We start from the raw sequence: 19,701 nt of genomic DNA on the forward strand, positions 1-19,701 counted from the left end.
GAGGATGTGGCACCATTAAGGTTGGTTGGTGGCTTGCCCCTCCCAGCTTGCAATGTCCACGTCAATTTTCTTGAGATATGCTTTCAGTATGTCTTTGTAGCTTTTCCTCTGACCACCACAGGATCTCTAACCATGGGTGAGAGTAGAAGGCTTGTTTTGGGAGGTGAAAGTCTGGCATTCACACACAATGTCCAGCCTAGCGGAGTTGGTGAATGGGCAGATTTGTGAACACTAGTGTCTCATTCATCTTCTCTACTCCAAAGATAGTTGTCTCAACCCCACATTGGTTGTTGAAGTGGGTAGTCTATTCAGGGCCATTCCTAGGTATTCTGGGGCCTGACACAGCCCCTCCAACCCTCACAGGTGTGTGTGCTGGGCCCCAAGCCTCCACGGGGGGGCTGGCTTGGGGGGCACAGGGGAACGGCTCACCAGCAGCGCAGCTGGGGCCGGGCCCTGCACTTCCCATCACTGGTGAGTGCAGGCCCAGCCCTGCTGCACTCCTCAGGGGCAGGGCTGGGGCGGGAAGAGGTGGGGCTGGGCAGGGGCCATGGGGAAGAGGCGGAGCAGGGGCTGGAGCAGTAAGCAGCTGCGCAGGGCACCAGGAAATTTGGTGCCCCAAATTTCCTGGTGCCCTACGAATCTGTGTACTTTGCGTATGGGTAAGGACGACCCTGTCTCTATTCTTCCCATGCCACTCTCTCCACATGGAATACCCTCTAAGACTGTCTGAAAAGTCACTACGCTCTCATCAAGACCTAAAATAAACTGTGTACTTTGCCTCTCTTCTCCCTTCACATTTATATCTTCTCAGATGAGAACTCTTCAAAGCAGGTTGTCTGTCTTGTATGAACTGCACCTAGCCAACTGTGGGTGCTCCGGCTGCCAGAACACAAATACTGGGGATGACAGAGGAGAACAGCACACATTCCCCTCCCCTGACATCCACAAAGCTTTGCAACAGGCTACTTGAGGACTTTCTGCCCCGGCACAGAAAGTCCCTCCAACCTATACCTGACTCACTTGAAATAAGTGAAAACACAGCAAGTAGAGGGTTAAAGACATTTATAAAACAATGTCATATTTACAGACAAGCATGAAACCTTCCATATGACAGAAGTCACAATTTCTAAATTCTAAGTGTACAAAGTGCATTTCTTTCCCCTTCTCTCTGCAGCAGAGGACAGGGGTCTCTCCTTCCCCTAATCCCTACAGCTACTAGACTATAGGGGCTCCTCTGGGTAAAGATTTGGAGACAAAACCCCAGCTATGCTGGTTTACTGTGTTATTTCTAAATCCTCGCTAGAGGATATTAGTCTGGAAAAATAGACACCAAAACAAGGTCAGGAGGGGTGACTCACTGTTTGCTTGGAAAATCTGGTCAATAGATTCCACTGGAAAAGGAAATCTGGGGTCAATGCCCTAGTGTTAGTAGGAAGGTAAGATTATTTATCGGCTGTTTAATAAACTAGCTCTTGGTTCTGATACAACTGCCCCACCTCCCCATATTGTAAACCTTTCATATGCCCCTGAATCAGTGGATACTTGTAACCTCAGCGTCATTTATGAGGGTCCCAAAATTGAATCCAAATCTATTCAAGATGGGAAACTGTGGTCTCCCACTGTCATGGTAAGGGAGCAGGTTATTAGTAGGTGAGGCTATATGTGAACCTAAGCAGCTGTTTCGGCTAGGGGCTATGTCTGTGCCAAGTAGGGGTTTCAGACTGTGAATAAATACGTAGTGCCAAGAACAGCTACTGGAGAGAATTCCTTATGAAGGCTGCAGAAACAGAGGCCCCTCTATTCTATTCCACCCATCATCTGGGGAGGCAGCCTGAGGGCCTGTGAGCACCCTATTGAAACAGCATGAAATACAGAACAAGACCAAGGGATGTATGGTTAACAGCCTGTATGTCCTACAAAGCTGCCAGGTTAGAATACAAAGCACTGAATGCAGGTGTGGGGGGAAAGGATGCTGTGCAGGGTACATGGCCATAGGGTTACACGATGCAGAAACCAAACACAGATGCAAATGCACTGCAACCTACAGGAAGGGGAGCTGATATCCACAAAGAATGGGCTATGGAGCCCAAGGAAGACTCGCTAATAAGAGCTGCCCAACAGCCCAGCCTCATTCTAGTGGTACATTCACTCCACATCAGACACTGCACAGGCTCCACACTGGACATTGCTCACTCTTTGTTTGAAAGGGCGGCTTCTTAAGGAAGGAAAAAGTGCAGGAAGGGTAGAGTCCAGAGCCCAGTATGGCCAGAATAGTTTTCCCCACCAGGTGTAGCTTTCTCTGCTACTCAGAGGAGCAAATTTCTGGGAGAAAGCTTCACCTATGATCAAGTCATAGTCTTATTCTCAGAAGAGTCACCCTTCTCTTGAAATTTCCTCTCAAGATGTCCCCCCAGAGGCAAAAGCCTGCGTTCAACGGCCTATTCTAGGCATCTGCCCCATTTGGAGACTGGCCAGGGTCACGATCAGGCACCAGTATGAATCTTATTTGCTCAATGAATCTTAAAGGGCTCCCTGGGCCATGGAGGGTGGTCATGGTTACTGCCATACTGATGTCCCATTACTACAGCTTCATCCTTTTCCCAATCCCACTACTTTGCTGACTGTCTCATACAAGTGGACATTTCAACATGCTTTGAGACTGGAGCTGTTCAAACAGATGCCTCAGGGAGCACCCTGTTATGCAGACAGGAGAATTGGCCATGTTTGGCTGCGACAGACAATTCACTGCCTGCCATTTAACAGGAAGGGTGAATATTTCTTCTGACATGCTGCCTAATTACAGGAAGCATCATCTGCAAATGGACCAGTGCATGAGACAAATGGGAAGGAAAGATATGCTTGGGAGTGAATGGAAAAAACTTTTCCCCCTTCCAATCTGGGCAGATTCTAGGTTTGGCTGAGAAGAGACAGGTTTAGGTCCCAGGGCTTCTGTATGCCAGTGAGCCAAAATGTACTCAAGCACAAGTGATGCAATCTCTCTCTGTGGCAGCCACCAGAATTACACATTCACACAGACCTCCCACATTTTCAGCTGTTGGTCAAAAGCTCTGATCCCTCTGGAAGCAGCACCCCTCCACTGCTGTGGCAAACACTCCAGCACCCCAACTCTTCCCTTGTGATTCTCCCATCTCTGGCTGCAGGAAAAAAAGGAGAAAGAAGCATTTAGGTATCAGTCCTCTTTGCAGAACTCAAGATGGAGAGAAGCTGACTGTGTTCTGTTTTAACAGGAGTGTCAGGAGCATTTCAAGTGGAGTGAGGAACAGCATCTTGCCCCCACAAAGATGTTCTGCTCTCCTTCCCAGCCTGCAACTTTTGGAGCAGATTGGAACCAGGCTGTGAAGTCTGATTATGTGGGACAGCTGGTTCCTGTTAAGAAGGGAGCAAAACCCCGCAGAACAGGTCCATAAGATAAAAGCAGTCTGTGTTTGCTAAATTAACAAGGCTGCTGCCCTCTGCTGGCCAGCTAAGCTAGAACCTTGCCAAGCAATATACCAACATGAATATAAGACAGGAGACCCACTAGAAGTTACTTGGTAGTATTGTGGGGCTATCAAACCATAGTAAGATAGTTTTAGATTTTTTAACTGACAGCATTTAAAGTTGGGCACCACCAACTGTCAAGAAACAAGACCGAGGATGGCCACAGCAATACAATTATCCCAGAACAAGATCATGGGGCTACTCACGCTCACAAGTTCTTGCTGGGGATCCCTGAAATGTGCAGACCCGTCACTTTGGCTCGTTTGTACAGCTCTTCAGTGCACAGCTCCTCCACTCCCTCATGTTTACGCTTTGGAGAGGTCTGGCCACAATGCAACAGCCTCTGCACTACAAGAGGGAGAGGAGAGTCACTGCAACATTTCCTCTGGCTTCTCACATTTGCTGCTTTAGGCACCTATGTGCTGAGACAGCAGGGGAAAAGGAGCGCCTATAATGCCAAAGCAATGGGAAGTGCAGCCACAACCTCCCCCCACTTTTTTTTTTTTTTTGGAGGACACAAATGTTTGACAGACAGGATACTGAGTCTCAGCAACTCCAGCCCAAGACAATCACCAGAGTCTTTCTGCTCTAGTAAAGGGCTAGTTTTATAGAAAAAATATTTCCATCTCCCCACCCCTCCATGTCCTGTGTGTCTAGACAGGTTCCATGGAACCGTAGTACATGATGCCAGAAAGAATTGCTGACTAGAGTTCTCTTGGGAATTCCCAGCAAGTCTAAATGAAAGTGAATAAGATCTATACTGGGGCAGGCAAAATACGGCCCGGGGGCTGGTTCCGGCCCGTCTAACATTTCTGTCTGGCATCTTCCGCCCTCTCACGATCTCTGAGTCCAGGCCTCTAAAAGTCCCGTGGCACTGCGGGACGCTCAGGCACGCTGCCTGCCTGCTGTGGCCCCACGCCGCTCCCAGAAGCGGCCAGCTGCTGCTGGCACATCCCTGCGCGCCCCTGGTGGGGGTGGGAGAGGCGGCTCTGTGCACTGCCCCTGCCCCCGCCCCCAGCACTGTCCTCACAGCTCCCAATGGCCGGAAGCCGGCCAATGGGAGCTACGGGGGCAGTGCTTGTGGGCACAGGCAATGCACAGAGACCCTGTGCTTGCCTCCCTCCTCGCAAGGGGTGCGCAGAGACGTGCCAGCAGTAGCTGGCCGCAGCCGCTTCTGGAAGCAGCGTGGGGGCCATGACATACAGGCAGCCTGCTTGAGCACCCTGCTGCATTGCCGGCCGGGAGCCACCTGTGGTAAGTGCTTCCCAGCCAGTGCCTGCACCTCACACCCCACTCCCTCCTGCACCCCAACACTCTGCACCAGCCCGGAGCTCCCTCCTACACCCAAAGTCCCTCACAGACCCCTTTACCCCCTCCATTAATATAGTAGAAATGTGCAGCCTGTGATAACTTACCAAAATTAATGGAGTGGCCCCCTCTGCGAAAATTGCCCACCCCTGATCTACACCATTCTACCCCCACCACACACCTGTTCCTTGCTGAAGTAACCTTCCAGTTATGGGCTCCAAGTGCCCATTAATTTGTCTAGGTAATTTACCAACAACTCCTGCTCACCTGTACTGGTGCTGCTGCCCTGGCCTGACGCTGGGTCTGTGACTGGGCTACTGAGATCTTCCACACAGGAAGGGACGGAGGCCAACAAACCTGGGAAGAGAACAATCACTGAGACTTCCACTGAGGAAGAGGCTCTTGCTTTTCATGGGGAGCTCAGAACGCCCTGGGTGCAAATACCTAGTGGCGCACGTGTTGATGAAAGACAAGCTGGGTTTAAAGCTCAGTTGGTACAGTGCTTGCTGGGGATCCAGGTCCTGGCCCCGACGATCCCTTCTCATTGGGATCTTATGCATGGGCTTTAGGAGTGAAGCACAGGGTTTCTGGTCCCTAGTAGGCTCCTTCCCAATTTCAGTTACCTGAGACCTCTTCCCAACCTCCACAGCTTGCCATACTGAGGTGCTCATGGTCTTGTCTGCATTCCCAGGGAAAACATGTACCTTTAGAGAAACTTTTGGCAGATGCCACTTCCTCCTGCAAAGGGCTGGTCAGGCACACAGCTGCCATTTGCTGTATTGTGAATCCTCCTCCCATCCCAACCATCTTATCTCCTTCAGCTGATACAGGGTTAAAGTGCACAATGCAGCACGTGTCTCACAGTGTCTCGTACTTACAGAGGCCCCTGTAGCGTGACAGCTGCTGGTAGATCTGTTTCATGCGTTCAATGTTTAGCCGGCTGGTCTCTGCATGGTTTACCATGGGTTTGGGGTAGTCCACCCCAATGATGCACTTGGCTGCCTTCTGCACTGACTCAGGGGCATTCCATGGCTCATAGATGTACCGTGAGGGGAAGCCCTTTAACTTTGGCAAAAACCGCCTGCAGCACATATAAAGAGATGACACCTTATTCAGAGTACAGCCACAAAGAGTTCACAAGTCTGGGATAAGCAACAAGTCAGCCACCCAGGCAGGCAGATTGTGCAGCTGTGTGTCACTGGCATGCTAGGAGGTATGTGAGAAGCACCCACCCATATTACTCACCTAACATAGTCACCACTGGGATCTGTGCGGCGCCCAAAACCCACGGGGCAGTAGCAGTGGAAGAACTGCTGGAAAAAAGCACTGCACGAAAGCCACATCCAGCTGCCGGCGTTCACGCTGAAATCTGCATCCAGCAGTAGCTCATCAAACACCTGCAGCAATCAGAGGGAAAGATGGTGAGGGAATCAACGTCCAAGGGAAAGACTCAGTAGCAGGGAACACTAGAAGATGGCCTCAGATGCTAAGTATCAGGTTGTCAGGAAACAGATCTTGGTAACTGGAACAGGAGCAGTAATGCAGACACCGGACCATGCTTCCTTATATCTCAATCATTTCCAATGAGAAGCCCTGTCTGGTCAGGTTTTAAAACACTACCAGTTAGCTCCTGCTGCTTTGGACTCTGCTGTACAGTTTTACTGCAAGATTTGGACACCAACCCTAAACTTGGAAGTGTAATGTAAGTATGCAGAATAGAGCTGTTCTGTGCAGCAGAACACTCAAAAGTGAATAAGGGTTTTTCCTTCTAGGCCTCACATTATCCATCCTCCACTCTGAGTGGAAGCAGGATACTAGTAATAACCCACTGAATTCCTGTCCAATTTGGTTCCTAGGAGTTGTGTATTCCAATTTCAACCGTCTATCAGAGTTTCAGCCCCTTGAGGCAGGGATGCCTCTGCCTCCACTTGGGCTGGGGGCACTTTTTAATCAACAGCCCATATTAACCAATGGGTCCCATTTACATAGGTAACTGTAGACTATCCCATATTTGCTTTTAGGACTTAATTGAACTAGGCAGAAAAAGCTAGGCTTGTGACCAAAGCAAAGCCAGCTAGATCATCCTCTCTTCCACATTACTCTACATGCCAAATGACTGCCATCCCAGCAGAATGTGCCACCAGGATTTTGCCCTCCCCATGCTCTGTTGCCTAGGTCTGGAAATGCCTGACTTACCCTGACTCCAGACTCCCAGCTGATCCAGAGGTCACCCCTGGTCAGGAAGCAGGCCACAGCATGCCTGGCCAGGTGGTGGATCCAACCTTCTTGTTTCAGTTGGGTCATGATAGCATCAATCCAAGGGAAGCCTGTCTTGCCCTCTGCCCATTTTGCCAAGGCTTCAGGATTCCTGTTCCAGGGGATCTGGATGCAGATTGGGTTCCCCTCCATGCGGTCAAATTTGGGATTGTTAGTGGCTGCCGTATAGAAAAATTCCCGCCAGAGAAGCTGCCCATATAGTGACAGTGGAGGTGTATTGTTACGCTTCACCTATGGAAGAGGAGAAGCAGGGACAAAGAGATATTAGCCTTTCCCAGCTCCTGCACCTGGGCAGCTCAGCTCAACCCTCCCTCTGCCCCATCACTACAGGCAATTCCCACTCAGCAAGACTGCTAGCTACATTTGGAGCTATCCTCTGAACAGCCCTTTACCAGAAACCAGACTCACTGCGGCAGAAAGCACCTGTCTTTAATCTAGTCTGAGATACTGAAGGAACTGATCTGTCCAGAACAAGAGGACAAGCACTAGAGCCAACCTAGAGCTAATGATTATGAGGGCTCAGGCTTGAGAATCCAGATAGCTACTGTTAAAATCTACTAATTATGTCTACAAGAGTCTGGCCATTTTTGTAAGTTTCTCCCAGGAGGGGCAACTATATTTAAAGAGCTGAGCACTGCTTCATAGCCAGAAGAGTTAGAGGCAGGGGGGAGGAGGGAATGTCAACCTACAGCTTCTTGAGTCAGAAACAATGGAATATGACAGAACTGCAAGGGAATTAACACAACCCCCATCCTCAGAACCAGCCTGGTCCCTGGCTTGTCTGCTTGGGAGGAATCCCCCACCCTCCCATCCCCCTTTTCCTCACCTTTTTATACAGCTCCCAGAGGCGGTAGTAGAACAAGCGGCAGGACAAGCAGCCGAAGCGCAGGTAGGGACTGAGCCCAGTGGGGCTCGCCAGCAGCGAGTTTGCGTTCATCCTTGGCCTTTCATAGTTTGCAACCCAAGCCTAGGAGCATTCGGGAAAGAGAATGGGTTTCAGAAATGCAGTAGTTCAAGGAGCAGGCTGCTGGGCAGGGACACAACTATCTCCGGTAGGTTCATTAAAGACCCTTACATTTCTCAGACCGTATCCCTAGTGAACTGGCTTCATCCATTTGTTGGAGACGTTTCAAGCTGGCTATACCACACTCCCACAGCAGTGAGAGGAACACAAATCACTTCCCATGTAAAGGGAATTTGATCTAGTCATGCTGATCTGGGAGGGGGCTATTAGCTCTGGTCTGCAGCATAAGTCTGGGCCTAGGACCTCCCAAAGGTACATCCTAGTACTTCAGGTACATCCAACTCTGAGCTACATGAGGAGAGATCTTAACTGACTCCCTGACATATGCAGCAAGTGACTCCAGGAGGAAAGACTATCATTGAACATGGCAGCCTGCAATTACATAAAGCAGAGATTCAGCACTACCTGCAGAGTACTACACTGAAGTTTTATTTCCCCCCAATGCAGCATGGCAGGATGAAAGTTGTGAACTGCACAACTACCATCAAGAAAGGTTAGCATTAAAGAGACAACTCAGTCATTTCTGTCTGAGTAATTTTATCTTGTATTGTTACTAGTAACACCTAATACTCCTGTTCTTATTGTTATTTACTTTGTGTGAAGCAATAGAGAGAACAGGGTCAACAGAAAGTGTCTAGATATTACAATGTGTGGCTCAAGGTATAACATGGAATGTCGTATTAACAGTCCTCTCATGTCCTGCCTGGGAAAAGCCTTGTCCTGTTAGTGCACCTGCACAAATGTCTCCAAGTGAAGATTAAAAAGGAGGTGGAAGGCAGTCTGCAGCCAGCATTGTACCTTGGTAGAAGGCTCTTCATTTATGCTACCCCAGAGAGAATGGGGCTCAACACCCTTCATGCTCCAAAGGCACTGCAACACCAGCATTGCTTGGTGAGTGAATTCCACCCCTAAGTGCATGTACATCAATGAACTTCCACTTCAGTTTGGGTCCTCTGAAGCCTAGAAGTGGGGAGGGCACATTCCCTATGACCCACACAGTCTGGGTCCTACAGAGTCATTCCCTTCAACACAGAGGCATGTCTGCTGCTACAAGCAACAGAAACAAGGGTGACAACCAGCGTTAATATTTCTTAGCCAGGGGCCTCAGCATGCAGAAAGTACAATTTTCTGAGTGAAAGTAGGTTGGTTACCTTTCTTTCCAAATGTTTATCCAGCCGGGCCAAGGCCTCTGTCTCCCCTCCTTTCCAAACTGCTGGGGCAAGACCATCTGTGGGGAAACCTGAGAGGAACAAACAGGGTGGTAAGGCTGGAAGCCAACACTATGCAAAGGGCCCAGCAGGGCTCCAGCAGCAACTATATCAGACTTGAAAAAGACGGCTCCGGAGTTCTCTGATTATTTGATTTATTGTTGCTGCTCTGATCCTTCTACAGCAAAGCAAGCATGACTTCTCTGACACCCCAGTACGAAGCCTGTCCCCAAATTAAGTTCTCCAGTCAGCATTCTTGGGGCACCCCACCATCATCCATACACAAACCCTATCAATGCAGAGTGGTCATCTACTGGATCCTCTATCAGGTTCAGGATCAACGATAAACAGAACAGCCAGCAGGGGGCATGTTTTATTAATTCAGATGGATTATATGGGTCCAAACAGTTGAAGGTATTGACAATCATAATTAGAAAAGCTAAGGCATAAAATGAGTTAAATCTAGCAAGGGTCATAAAATACAACAAGATGAAGTTCTTTAAATGCAGTAACAGCAAGAGATAGACCAAGCGTAGGCCCTCTACTTAGCAGGGAAGGAGAGCAAACAACTGATGACATCAAGAAAGCTGAAGACTTTAATGCCTATTTGCTTTAGTCTTCACTAAAATGTTTAATGGTGAACAGATAACTCAACACAATTAATATAACAAGGGTAAAGAAACGTAAGCCAGAATAGAGAAGAACAGGTTAAAGAACATTGAGATAAGTTAGATATATTCAAGTAGACAGGACCTGATAAAATTCATCATGGTACTTAAGGAACTAGCTGAAGCAATCTCAGAACCATTAGCAATTATCTTTGAGAACTCCTGCAGGACGGGTGAGGTCCCAGAAGACTGGAGAAGGGCAAACATAGTTACCTGTCTTTAAAAAGAGGAACAAAGAGGACCTGGGGAATTATAAATCAGTCAGCCTAACTTTGTTACGTGGAAAGATACTGGAACAAAGTATTAAACAATCAATTTGTAAGCACCTGGAGGATAACACCATTATAAGGAACAGGTAGTATGAAGTTGTCAAGAACAAATCATGCCAAACCAACCTAACTTCCTTCTTAGACAGGGTAACTTGCTTAGTGGATAGTGCGGAAGCAGTGGATGTGATGTGTCTTTATTTTTGTAAGACTTTTGACACTCCCAAAAGATAGTCTCATAAGCAAAGTAAGGAAATATGGTCTAGATGAAATTACTATAAGGTGGGTTCACAGCTAGTTGAAAGACCATACTCAAAGAGCAGTTTAACAACAGTTCACTGTCAAATTGCGAGAGCATATCTAGTGGGATCCTGCTGCAGTCCATCACTATTCAGTATTTTCATTAATGACTTGGATAATGGAGTGGAGAGTATGCTTCTAAAATTTGGAGACACCACCAAGCTGGGAAGGGTTGCAAGCACTCTGGAAGACAGGATGAGAATTCATAGCGACCTTTTTTGAGAATTGGCCTGAAATCAACAAAATGACATTCAATAAAGACAAGTGCAAAGTACTTCATTTAGGAAGGAAAAAAAATCAAATGCACAACTATAAACTAGAAAATAATTGGCTAGGAGGTAGTCCTGCTGAAAAGATCCTGGGATTACAGTGGATCACAAACTGAACACGAGTCAATGTGATGCTGCCGTGAAAAAGGCTAACATCATTGTGGGGTGTAGTAACAGGAGTGCTATATGTAAGACACAGAAAGTAACTTCCTGCTCTATTTGGCACTGGTTAGGCCTCAGCTGCAGTACTGTGTCCAATTCTGGGTGCCACACTTTAGGAAAGATGTGGACAAATTGGAAAGACTCCAGAGGAGAGCAACAAAAATAAGAGATTTAGAAAACCTGACCTATGAGGAAAGGTTAAGAAACTGGGCACTTTTAGCCTTGAGAAAAGGAGACTGCGTAGGGACCAGATAACAGTCAATTACTCTCCATGTCCATTGAAGGCAGGACAAATAGCAATGGGCTTAATCTGCAGCAAGGGAGATTTAGGTTACATATTAAGAAAAACTTCCTAACTATAACGGTAATTAAGCTCTGGACTAGACTGCCAAGGGGGTTGTGGAATCCTTATCATTGGATGTTTAAGAACAGGCTGGACAAACCTGTCAGGGATAGTCCAGCTTTACTTAGTCCTGCTACAGAACAGAGGGCTGGACTTGACTTTTCCAAGTCCCTTCCAGCCCTACTGTTCTAGGATTTTATAACCCAGTCACTCTCCAACATTAAAGAATTTTAAACAAGTTTAGGGATTTGTTGTACAGAAACCTCACCCTGCTTAGCACCGTGGCAAACACTATTAGAAATCCCTCTAACCTTGTATTAAAGATACAGGGGAAAAAAGGGTTAAAGCATTTGAAATGTAAGTACTGAGTAAGGCTTTCATTTTAACACCATTCCTCGTTCACTTGAGCTGGGTGATTTTCCTTCTAAAAACTCTTTGTTTGATATTGTTTTAGATTGTACTAAAGATGGTAATAACTGCCATTTTGGGGAAATGGACCAGAGCTGCTGCTGCTAAGTCAGATCCTGTTTTCTAGAAGACTAAACACCACAAACTTACACAAAACAAGAGAGCAAAGGACAGCAAGGATAGAAAATGCAGCTTCTGTATCTCACGTTGACTCTTACTTACACTCTCACTGCCAGAAAAAACAGACACAGCACATGGTCCTATCAGCCACTCCAAGACCTGGCAAAGTCGTACCAGCACTAGGCTGTTCAAGACACTGCATTTAACTGGCTCTTTCTGGTCACAGGCTTACAGAAGCATTGCAAAATAGAGTCTTCGCTGGCTAAGCCAGACTCTTGTAAGAGAAAAAAAAAAGATAAAAGAAAAGATAGAGAAGGAAAAGGACAGATGGGGGAGCAGGTGGAGACAAAGTCTCACATCCCAGCTGGTGTCTGGGATTCAGCTGGAGTTGGTGGGAAGCGGCTGTGTCATCTGGGTCCATCCCTCATCAGGACATCTCTCAGGATCACGATGCCCGGGTGGGAGTAGCAGCCATGATGATGAAACACGCTCCAGTAGCCAATTTTCCTTCCTAAAGTCTCATTCTTTAGGAACCCAAAAGGGAGTGATGGGTGGAACACCCTACCCCCTAATTGTTTAGTCCACCAGTTAGGCCCAATAGCCGATAATACCAATTTTGGATTATTAGTTTTACGGTTCCACACTACTTGTATATCAAGCATGATCTTAGCAGTTCTTGAGTTGTATCAGTAGGCCTTTTTGTTTAACTAATTCAGTCTGTCTCGCTTTTGTACCTTTTCCAACCAACATTTATTGTTATGTGTTAGTGTGACATCTTATGAATTTATACTTTTTACAGCTGAGCTCACAATTAGGGTAAACCTGGAGGCCCAATCATCACAACAGGCACCTCTGCCCTATCAGATTTGCTAATCGATGAAATATCTTCCAGTCAACCCAGAAGTATCTCATCACACAGTCTGCAAGTCAAGGGAGACTCTTAGTTTCTCAATCTGGTACTAGTGAAGATACTGGACTAAACAGCACTGAGCACCTACATCATATTAATCCCCAGAAGAAGTACAATACGGGTAGCAGCAATGCAGTTTTCCTATACAGCTCCCTGCTTACAAATCGATAGGGGAGTTCAGATACATTCTTCATTTTGATCTGAGACTATCCTCAAGAGCCAAATTCCCCATTATTTTCATATATAAGGACTTCTGCTGAGTCCTACCAACTTTTCACACAGCCCTCCCCTTCCCAGCCTACTGAGGCAGTGTCCCACAGTACCCAGATACTACTGGAAAGCTGACAGCTGCACTGTTATCTACATATGAACAATACTCCAAATGCAAGCAATAACCTTGCCCTTTGCTTACATTTAGATTCAGATCCTTGATCTGGGGTTGGGATTTGTGCATCACCCTCTGCCTTGAACATTCTTTTCTGATGCCGTAGAGTCATCAGCAGCTGATGGGACTGAAGCTGACAAGCATGGAACTGTGACGCTGCCAGCTCATGCCAAGGTCACTAGGCCTCACTGAACACTGACAAATTCATAGCTAGAAACCAGCCTGGCTTATCAGAGCATTAGCATTGTTAAAATAGATGTTAAGTTTATAAGAATGTGTTTAGTGGTTAGACTTGATGAAATGTTTGTAGGATGCTGCATGTACTGATCTGACTTACAACATCTGTATCCCTTGATATAAAGTTATACTGAATGTTTTCATTGTAAACCTTTAACTGTGTAAGTCACGAAACAAGAAAGAAGCATTAATTATTGTAAAGTGCTGGGCCTGCACACAAGGCGGCCCATTGAAACCAAATGAGCCATTTTGAAACATCAAAGGACAAAGACTGTTTATTTCCCCCCGCCATCCCCAAATCTATGAAGAGGAGATGGCACAAACAGTCCCATCAGTTTGGGCTCTGAGGGAAGGGAATACAAATCCCTGATCACAAAGTAACTGGATCATTATGCTGCTTGGAATTTGGAGAGGGAAATATTTCTAAGCATAAGCAAGGGATCCCCAAGCTGCTAGGCTTGGGTTAGCTTTAGAGGACATAGAAAATGCTATGATATGCAAGCTTTCTATCACCTTTTGGAATGTAAGACTAACTCAGTGATACTCCAACCTCAGTGGTTCAGGAGCCAAATTAGTGATTAACATTATGCAAAAGAGCCACAGTAGTGGGAATTAATTGTTTCATTTTCTCTCTCTAGAGTAAATGAAACAATGAATTCCCATTATTGTGGCATGTTAATCACTAATCATATATATAAAAATCTCTCAGAGCAAAATGAATGACCAAATATTATTTTTGATTAACATAATAAAAGCATCCTGATTGGTTAATAATTAAATCAGTGTTTTAATACCATGTGCTACAAAGAGCCACTTGCAACTCCTGAGCCTCAGTCTCACTGCTAGAACTCATGTGTGTGTATAGGTTTACCTACTTTAACTGTGTAAACAACACATTCCTTTTTCTTAGTTAAATTATAGGATTGGCTACAAGTGTTGTCTTTAGCGTGAGGTCTAAGATGTAATTGACCTGAGATATGCAACTGGACTGTTGGGCCTGGGAGTAACTTGAGTACTGTTGTGATTTTTGGTGAAAAGGATCATCTATCACAAAGGCAAGTTTGCCTGGGTGGCAGGATAGACACAGTACCCAAGAGGACTGTCTGACTTCATGGTTAAGTTGCTATAATGCTTGAGGAGATATCACTTGTTGCTTGGTTAGTGAAATTTAAGTACAGAACTCTCAACCAATTTGGCACTCATGCTTGTGAACTATTCCAGACAGTCTGACAGGAACTATTCATACATATTTTCTCCCTCCCCGCTCTACCATCGATTTCTCTCCTCCAAATCAAATCCAAGCACTTACACCGCTTGAAAGCGAAACACTGATTCCCTCAACACCAATGGGTACTTAAGGGTGGATGGTAGCAGTTTCAACAAAAACTTTTGTCTGAGTCTCCAAATTAATCCTTTTTAGTCACAGTAAAGCATGTGTGACAGTCTCAGCTTAGCATGATTAACACTCCCAGATCTGTCACAAGCAGCCTGTCAGGGACCAAAATAGCAGAGGATGCAGTGGGTCCGGACTGAGCAGCACTGTGAGGGCCTCAGGGCTGAAAAAGCGTGCAAAGGATGGCAGCTCATACCTGAGGGTTATCAACAAAAATGTGGGGAGGAAGGAGAGGAGTTTGCACTAGAATCAAGCACAACAGACAGCTGGACAATCAGTGGCTCATTTTCCCAAATTCCATGGCTCATTCAGTGTGCTGCTCCCAAGGCTGTAGCCTGCCCAGGTCAGATGAAAACAGTGAAACCATTTTGGAAGCATTCCTGCCAGCAGAAACATCCTAATAGAGCTTGTTTGGTTGGTAGTTAAACCCCCTCAACCCTGGACACCTACCCAGCTCCTCCAGAGATGGGACTCCATACGTGTCATCATGATTCTCCTGGATCTCAGACTTGCACTTCTCCATCTGCTGGCTTGTTATGCTGCTCACTGGCTTTTTGGGAAGCTCCATGCGACTAATGATGGTCTGGAAACGCTTGTACGTGAGAGGTGGTTTGTGGCCATTCAGCTCGATTATTCTAGACACAGGCCCAGGAGAGAGAGAGTTAGAAAACAGCTTCATTCTCATGGGAGGGGTGGGGAAGAGCACTCAAGCACTAGCCCCCTTGGATTCAGGGACACTTTTCTCTGGATAGAGATATTCCAGACAGACTCACCCTCCTCCATTTGGATCCGTCCCTTCAACTAGTTAAAGAAACTCCAGGCTAACCCCATTTGCAGGAAAAGATACCTCAGCCTGCACTAGTCCCCATGCCATGGCCTGCTCCCAGAAAAACCCAAGCCTGAGACAATATGTGCCCCCACCCAAAGTGAGAAATCCAACCTACAACAGTCACCCTCTTTTCTATTGCTCCCCCAGATGACAAATCCCAGTTTAGTTGTCCCATCCCTCACTCTCTAGATCAGCAAAATCCAAGCTTCCATCATTTCATGTGCTCCGCACCCATCTTTGAGAAATCCCAGCCTGCATCCAGCCCCCTCCCTGCACTAGAGAAATCCCAGCCTGTGCTTGTTCTTGTTTCCTCCACACTAAAAAAATCCCAGTCCATCTGTCACTCTCCCCTCCTCTACCCCTTCAGAGGAGAGAAATCCCAGTGTGCCTCTCTCCTCTCCTGGGAGAAGAAAAATCCCCATCCCTCCCCAACTCCATATGATTGCAAGCAATTCTGCCACATACTCAGTATGCCATTTACTTTTTAGTGTTCAAACCAGGAGCACAGGCTGCAAGGTAGCCACAGCTCCCTTCTACCTTCCTAAGTGCCCACAACCTGCCCAAGTCTCTACTGGGGAATAAAATGTGATGCTTCCCAGAAGAGCTGTCTCCCTCCCCTGGGGAACAGAGCTAAACAAAATTTGGAGAAGACTGTGTGGCAGAGTCTCCATGAGTAGAAACAAGGGCATTTTTCCTCAGCACTGTCCCCAGCACAGTGCCAGGAGTAAAAGAGTTAACAGGAAAACAGGGAGAACTCAGAGTGTCAGGTTTATATAAGGCTGAAACAGCCAAGCCAGCACTCCTGCAGGAGCACTTGCAACGACTGCTACCCTCCCCATCCTGACAGTCAACAACTTATGCAAGGAGTGAGCTGGGAGCCTAGTGTTGCAGGAGATGCCACGTGCCTGCCTCCCTCCCCTCTCGTCCCCCTCCCCCCATCAGCTGCACGTGTAGAAGGGAGGAGCTCCATGCTAGCCTGGAGCCTTCACAGAGCAGCTGGTCACATGGGATACTGTGTGACAGGTCTTCCCAGCTCTATACAGCAGCCAGAAGGCAGCTCCCTAATAAATCTATCATAGCTGCTGCTGCTACTTGGATCTAGGTCATAAATGCCAGGATCTCTCGTGCATACTGGGGGAGGGACAGGGAGCCTTTTAAAGGCAGAGCATGGTCATGTTAAAGATTTTCAACAGATTCCCACCACATTCTCTCTTATTTTTCATGTAGATAAGAAAGGTAAGATACAGGGTAGGAAACACCGAAAAGGAGTAAACTTTTGCTGGTATATAGCAAAGTCACCCAAACAAGCCCTGTGCAGCTTGAAGGAAGCTGTTTGCTTTCCTGCAATCTTCAAAAAGTAATTCAGAAATTTCCACCCTTATGAATACACCCTCATCCCCTACAGTCTTCCCCACTTTTTGCACTATGCCACTTGCCCCCCTGGAACTCCACACTGGAAAGAGGCAGGAGAGAAAGAAACCTGAGACCTGTCCCTCCAATATATTGTAAGAAGCTTCTCAGTACATCTACATCACTGATGTAATGGGAGCATGAGGCCTTGACAAGTACAGCAACTGCTCCTTCAACAGGTTTGTGAAAGAGTGTGACAATCTGATAGTGTTGTGCAAGTTTCCCCACTTCTCCAGCTCCTGCTCTACAGAGGCACCTCAGCCGTGCCTTGCCACACTACCCAGTCCTCTTCCATATACGTGCTGATGGCCTCAGTCTGCAGTCCCCACTAATATCCAGTCCTAGGATTCCCACCCACAGCTCTGGCAATGCACCTTAATCATGACAGTAGCACTTCTCTAGTCACAGGGTCTGCCTTGAACAGAAACTGCAATTTGGACCAAACTGTGGCTTTTGTGATGAGCCCTCCTTTCACTAGAATAAAAACAAGGATGAAAACCCTCTGTGCCTTCTCATCTCCCAACCAAGCAAGTAACTGGGGCAGGCTTAGGAACAGAAGCCTTCCTAAATGATGGGGCATGGATGTTATATTGTATATATTTTTACAGCACCTAGCACAATGGCTGAGGCCTCCAGAGGCTATTAGTGTCTGGCAGTCCCTTCTCCACAGTGCTACTTTGCCTCAGGGAGGAGGGCAATCCAGGCATGAACAAGCACATTTATGAGAGTTCGCTGAGTGGGTCACCACAGGCAGTTTGTGGTAGCCAATGCAAGGGCTTTCCCAGATCTCTCTTTAGATTTGAGGACTATAGCCCCATTGACTGACTCAGAAGGTAAAGTCTATCACCCGCAAAAGCCATTCTGCTGGGTTCACCACAGCCCCTTCTTCAGTGGCATCATTCCATTGGCTGGCTTGCACATAGGAACCCTTCTTGTGTATGATGGAAAAGGACATGTTCACACATTTCCTGTTTGTGAGGGTGTCCTCAGCCAACACTTGAGGATTATGCTACTGGCAACTGCCAACCTATCCAAACCTGTGTTGCCAATCTGAGACTACTTGGACAACTGTGATCGCTACCTTAGGCAAATGAACCTGTCTACTGTTCAGTCTCCCCAGGTCAGTTTATTCAACTACTGTGATACAAACACTGGATGAGCTCTCTAAGGTGTGGACTGTGCATTATTTGTATGTACAGTGCCTAGGACAATGGTACCCTAACTGGGTTTCTTCAGGTTCAGACAGGAACTGGAAAGTAACTACAATGTACAGACAGCCAGTGTACAAAGGACAGACTATGCCACGCCTCCAGACCGCACCAGGGAAAACATTATATAACAATATCAAAGGTGCCTTGATCAACCTGTAAGTACCTACATAGGAAGAAGATATCTGATACTAGAGGGCTTTAATCAAGCAGGCAGGCTTAACAACCTCCAAAGGCTGAAAGCTCTAGTCAGAAAAATTCAAACTGGAATAAAATGCAATTTTGACATTGAGGGTTATAATATGTTGCCAAGGGATATGAAATTCTCCATCACTTGGTGTCCTCAAATCAAGATTATACCTTTAAAAAACAAAAATCTATACATCTCTATATCTATTCTAGCTCAGCCACTTGTTATTGGCTTGATACAGGAGCTGCCAGGTTAAATTTTACAGCTTGTGCTACAATAAGGGCTCAGACAAGATCATAATGCTCCCTAATAGATCACTTCATAGATTTTATTTTATTTATTTATTTATTTTTTTAAGGCCAGGCCTGCCTGGCCTGGAATTCGGGCGAAACTCTCACAATGGCCATCAGCAAGTCTGGCCTATGAAGGATTTAGATCCCAGGGAACAGAAAGCAGGGAGACCCAACTGGAGGAAGAAAATGACTTGCCATCGAAACAGAAGGGAGCTGTCAGACAGCAATTGTGAGACAAGGACTTGGGCCACGCTGAGCCAACATCTAAGCTGTTATCTTTTCAATTTGAATTCAACAATTTGAGCGTAGTTAGCATTCACTGGGGACTGTCAGTTCTTAAAATGGGTTACACCATTTATGCTGAACATGATTATTTTTCTACAATCAATTCCTGTTTCGCCAGTTTGTGCAGGCCATCCCAACGAAACAAAAAGCCTTCAATTTCTAAGTATTAACAGAAACATATCTGAAGGGTAACCTATCTCAGGCTTCTCAATCAGAAAGAGCACAATAAGGGGGCATCACAGGCAGGGCTGCAGAGAGCAGGACACACTAGAACTACTCAATGACCACAGAAGAGAACAGTTTACTGGGACTGAGGCAACATCTATCCCAACACTCTCATCACCATCAACACTTTGTGATGCTCTTGTAAAAGACATGCCTCAGTGACATATAATCCCTACAACCCCCATCTGCGCTCACATGCAAATCATGTTTTAAATAGTTGCCAAATTATATGGATCAGGGGACTGAAACCTTCCCCAGACTAGAACTCTCCTACAGTCCTCCTCAGACGGCACAATATGTCCCTTATAGCTGCCTCTCCTTGACCTCTTACCTATCCAGGTCATAGAGAGTGTGAGAATTCTCTATCACCACCTCCACGCCAGCTTCCTTGGCCAGTTTGACGATAGCTGCATCTCTCTCCTTCCCAAATGGTTCGGAGTCATACTCAAAGGTGAGACGGGTCACTCCCCATTCCTGTGAAG

General features: G+C 46.6%; 1 protein-coding gene across 1 annotated transcript in view; it reads right to left on the minus strand.

Moving 5' to 3' along the window:
* Window positions 1-1,045: 1,045 nt before the first annotated feature.
* CRY2 (cryptochrome circadian regulator 2) overlaps window positions 1,046-19,701 on the minus strand; it is a 30,673-nt gene continuing 12,017 nt past the window's right edge. The window contains exons 3-12 of the mRNA XM_039537532.1: window positions 19,551-19,693; window positions 15,230-15,414; window positions 9,262-9,350; window positions 7,913-8,053; window positions 7,006-7,317; window positions 6,055-6,206; window positions 5,688-5,890; window positions 5,077-5,166; window positions 3,708-3,849; window positions 1,046-3,155 (exon numbers count right to left, since the gene is read on the minus strand). Of these exons, the coding sequence (XP_039393466.1) occupies window positions 3,710-3,849; window positions 5,077-5,166; window positions 5,688-5,890; window positions 6,055-6,206; window positions 7,006-7,317; window positions 7,913-8,053; window positions 9,262-9,350; window positions 15,230-15,414; window positions 19,551-19,693 (1,455 nt within the window). The 3' untranslated portion in view covers window positions 1,046-3,155; window positions 3,708-3,709. The remainder of the gene's footprint in view (window positions 3,156-3,707; window positions 3,850-5,076; window positions 5,167-5,687; window positions 5,891-6,054; window positions 6,207-7,005; window positions 7,318-7,912; window positions 8,054-9,261; window positions 9,351-15,229; window positions 15,415-19,550; window positions 19,694-19,701) is intronic.

Source organism: Mauremys reevesii, linkage group 4 (assembly GCF_016161935.1).
Source record: "Mauremys reevesii isolate NIE-2019 linkage group 4, ASM1616193v1, whole genome shotgun sequence".
Taxonomy (NCBI): domain Eukaryota; kingdom Metazoa; phylum Chordata; order Testudines; family Geoemydidae; genus Mauremys; species Mauremys reevesii.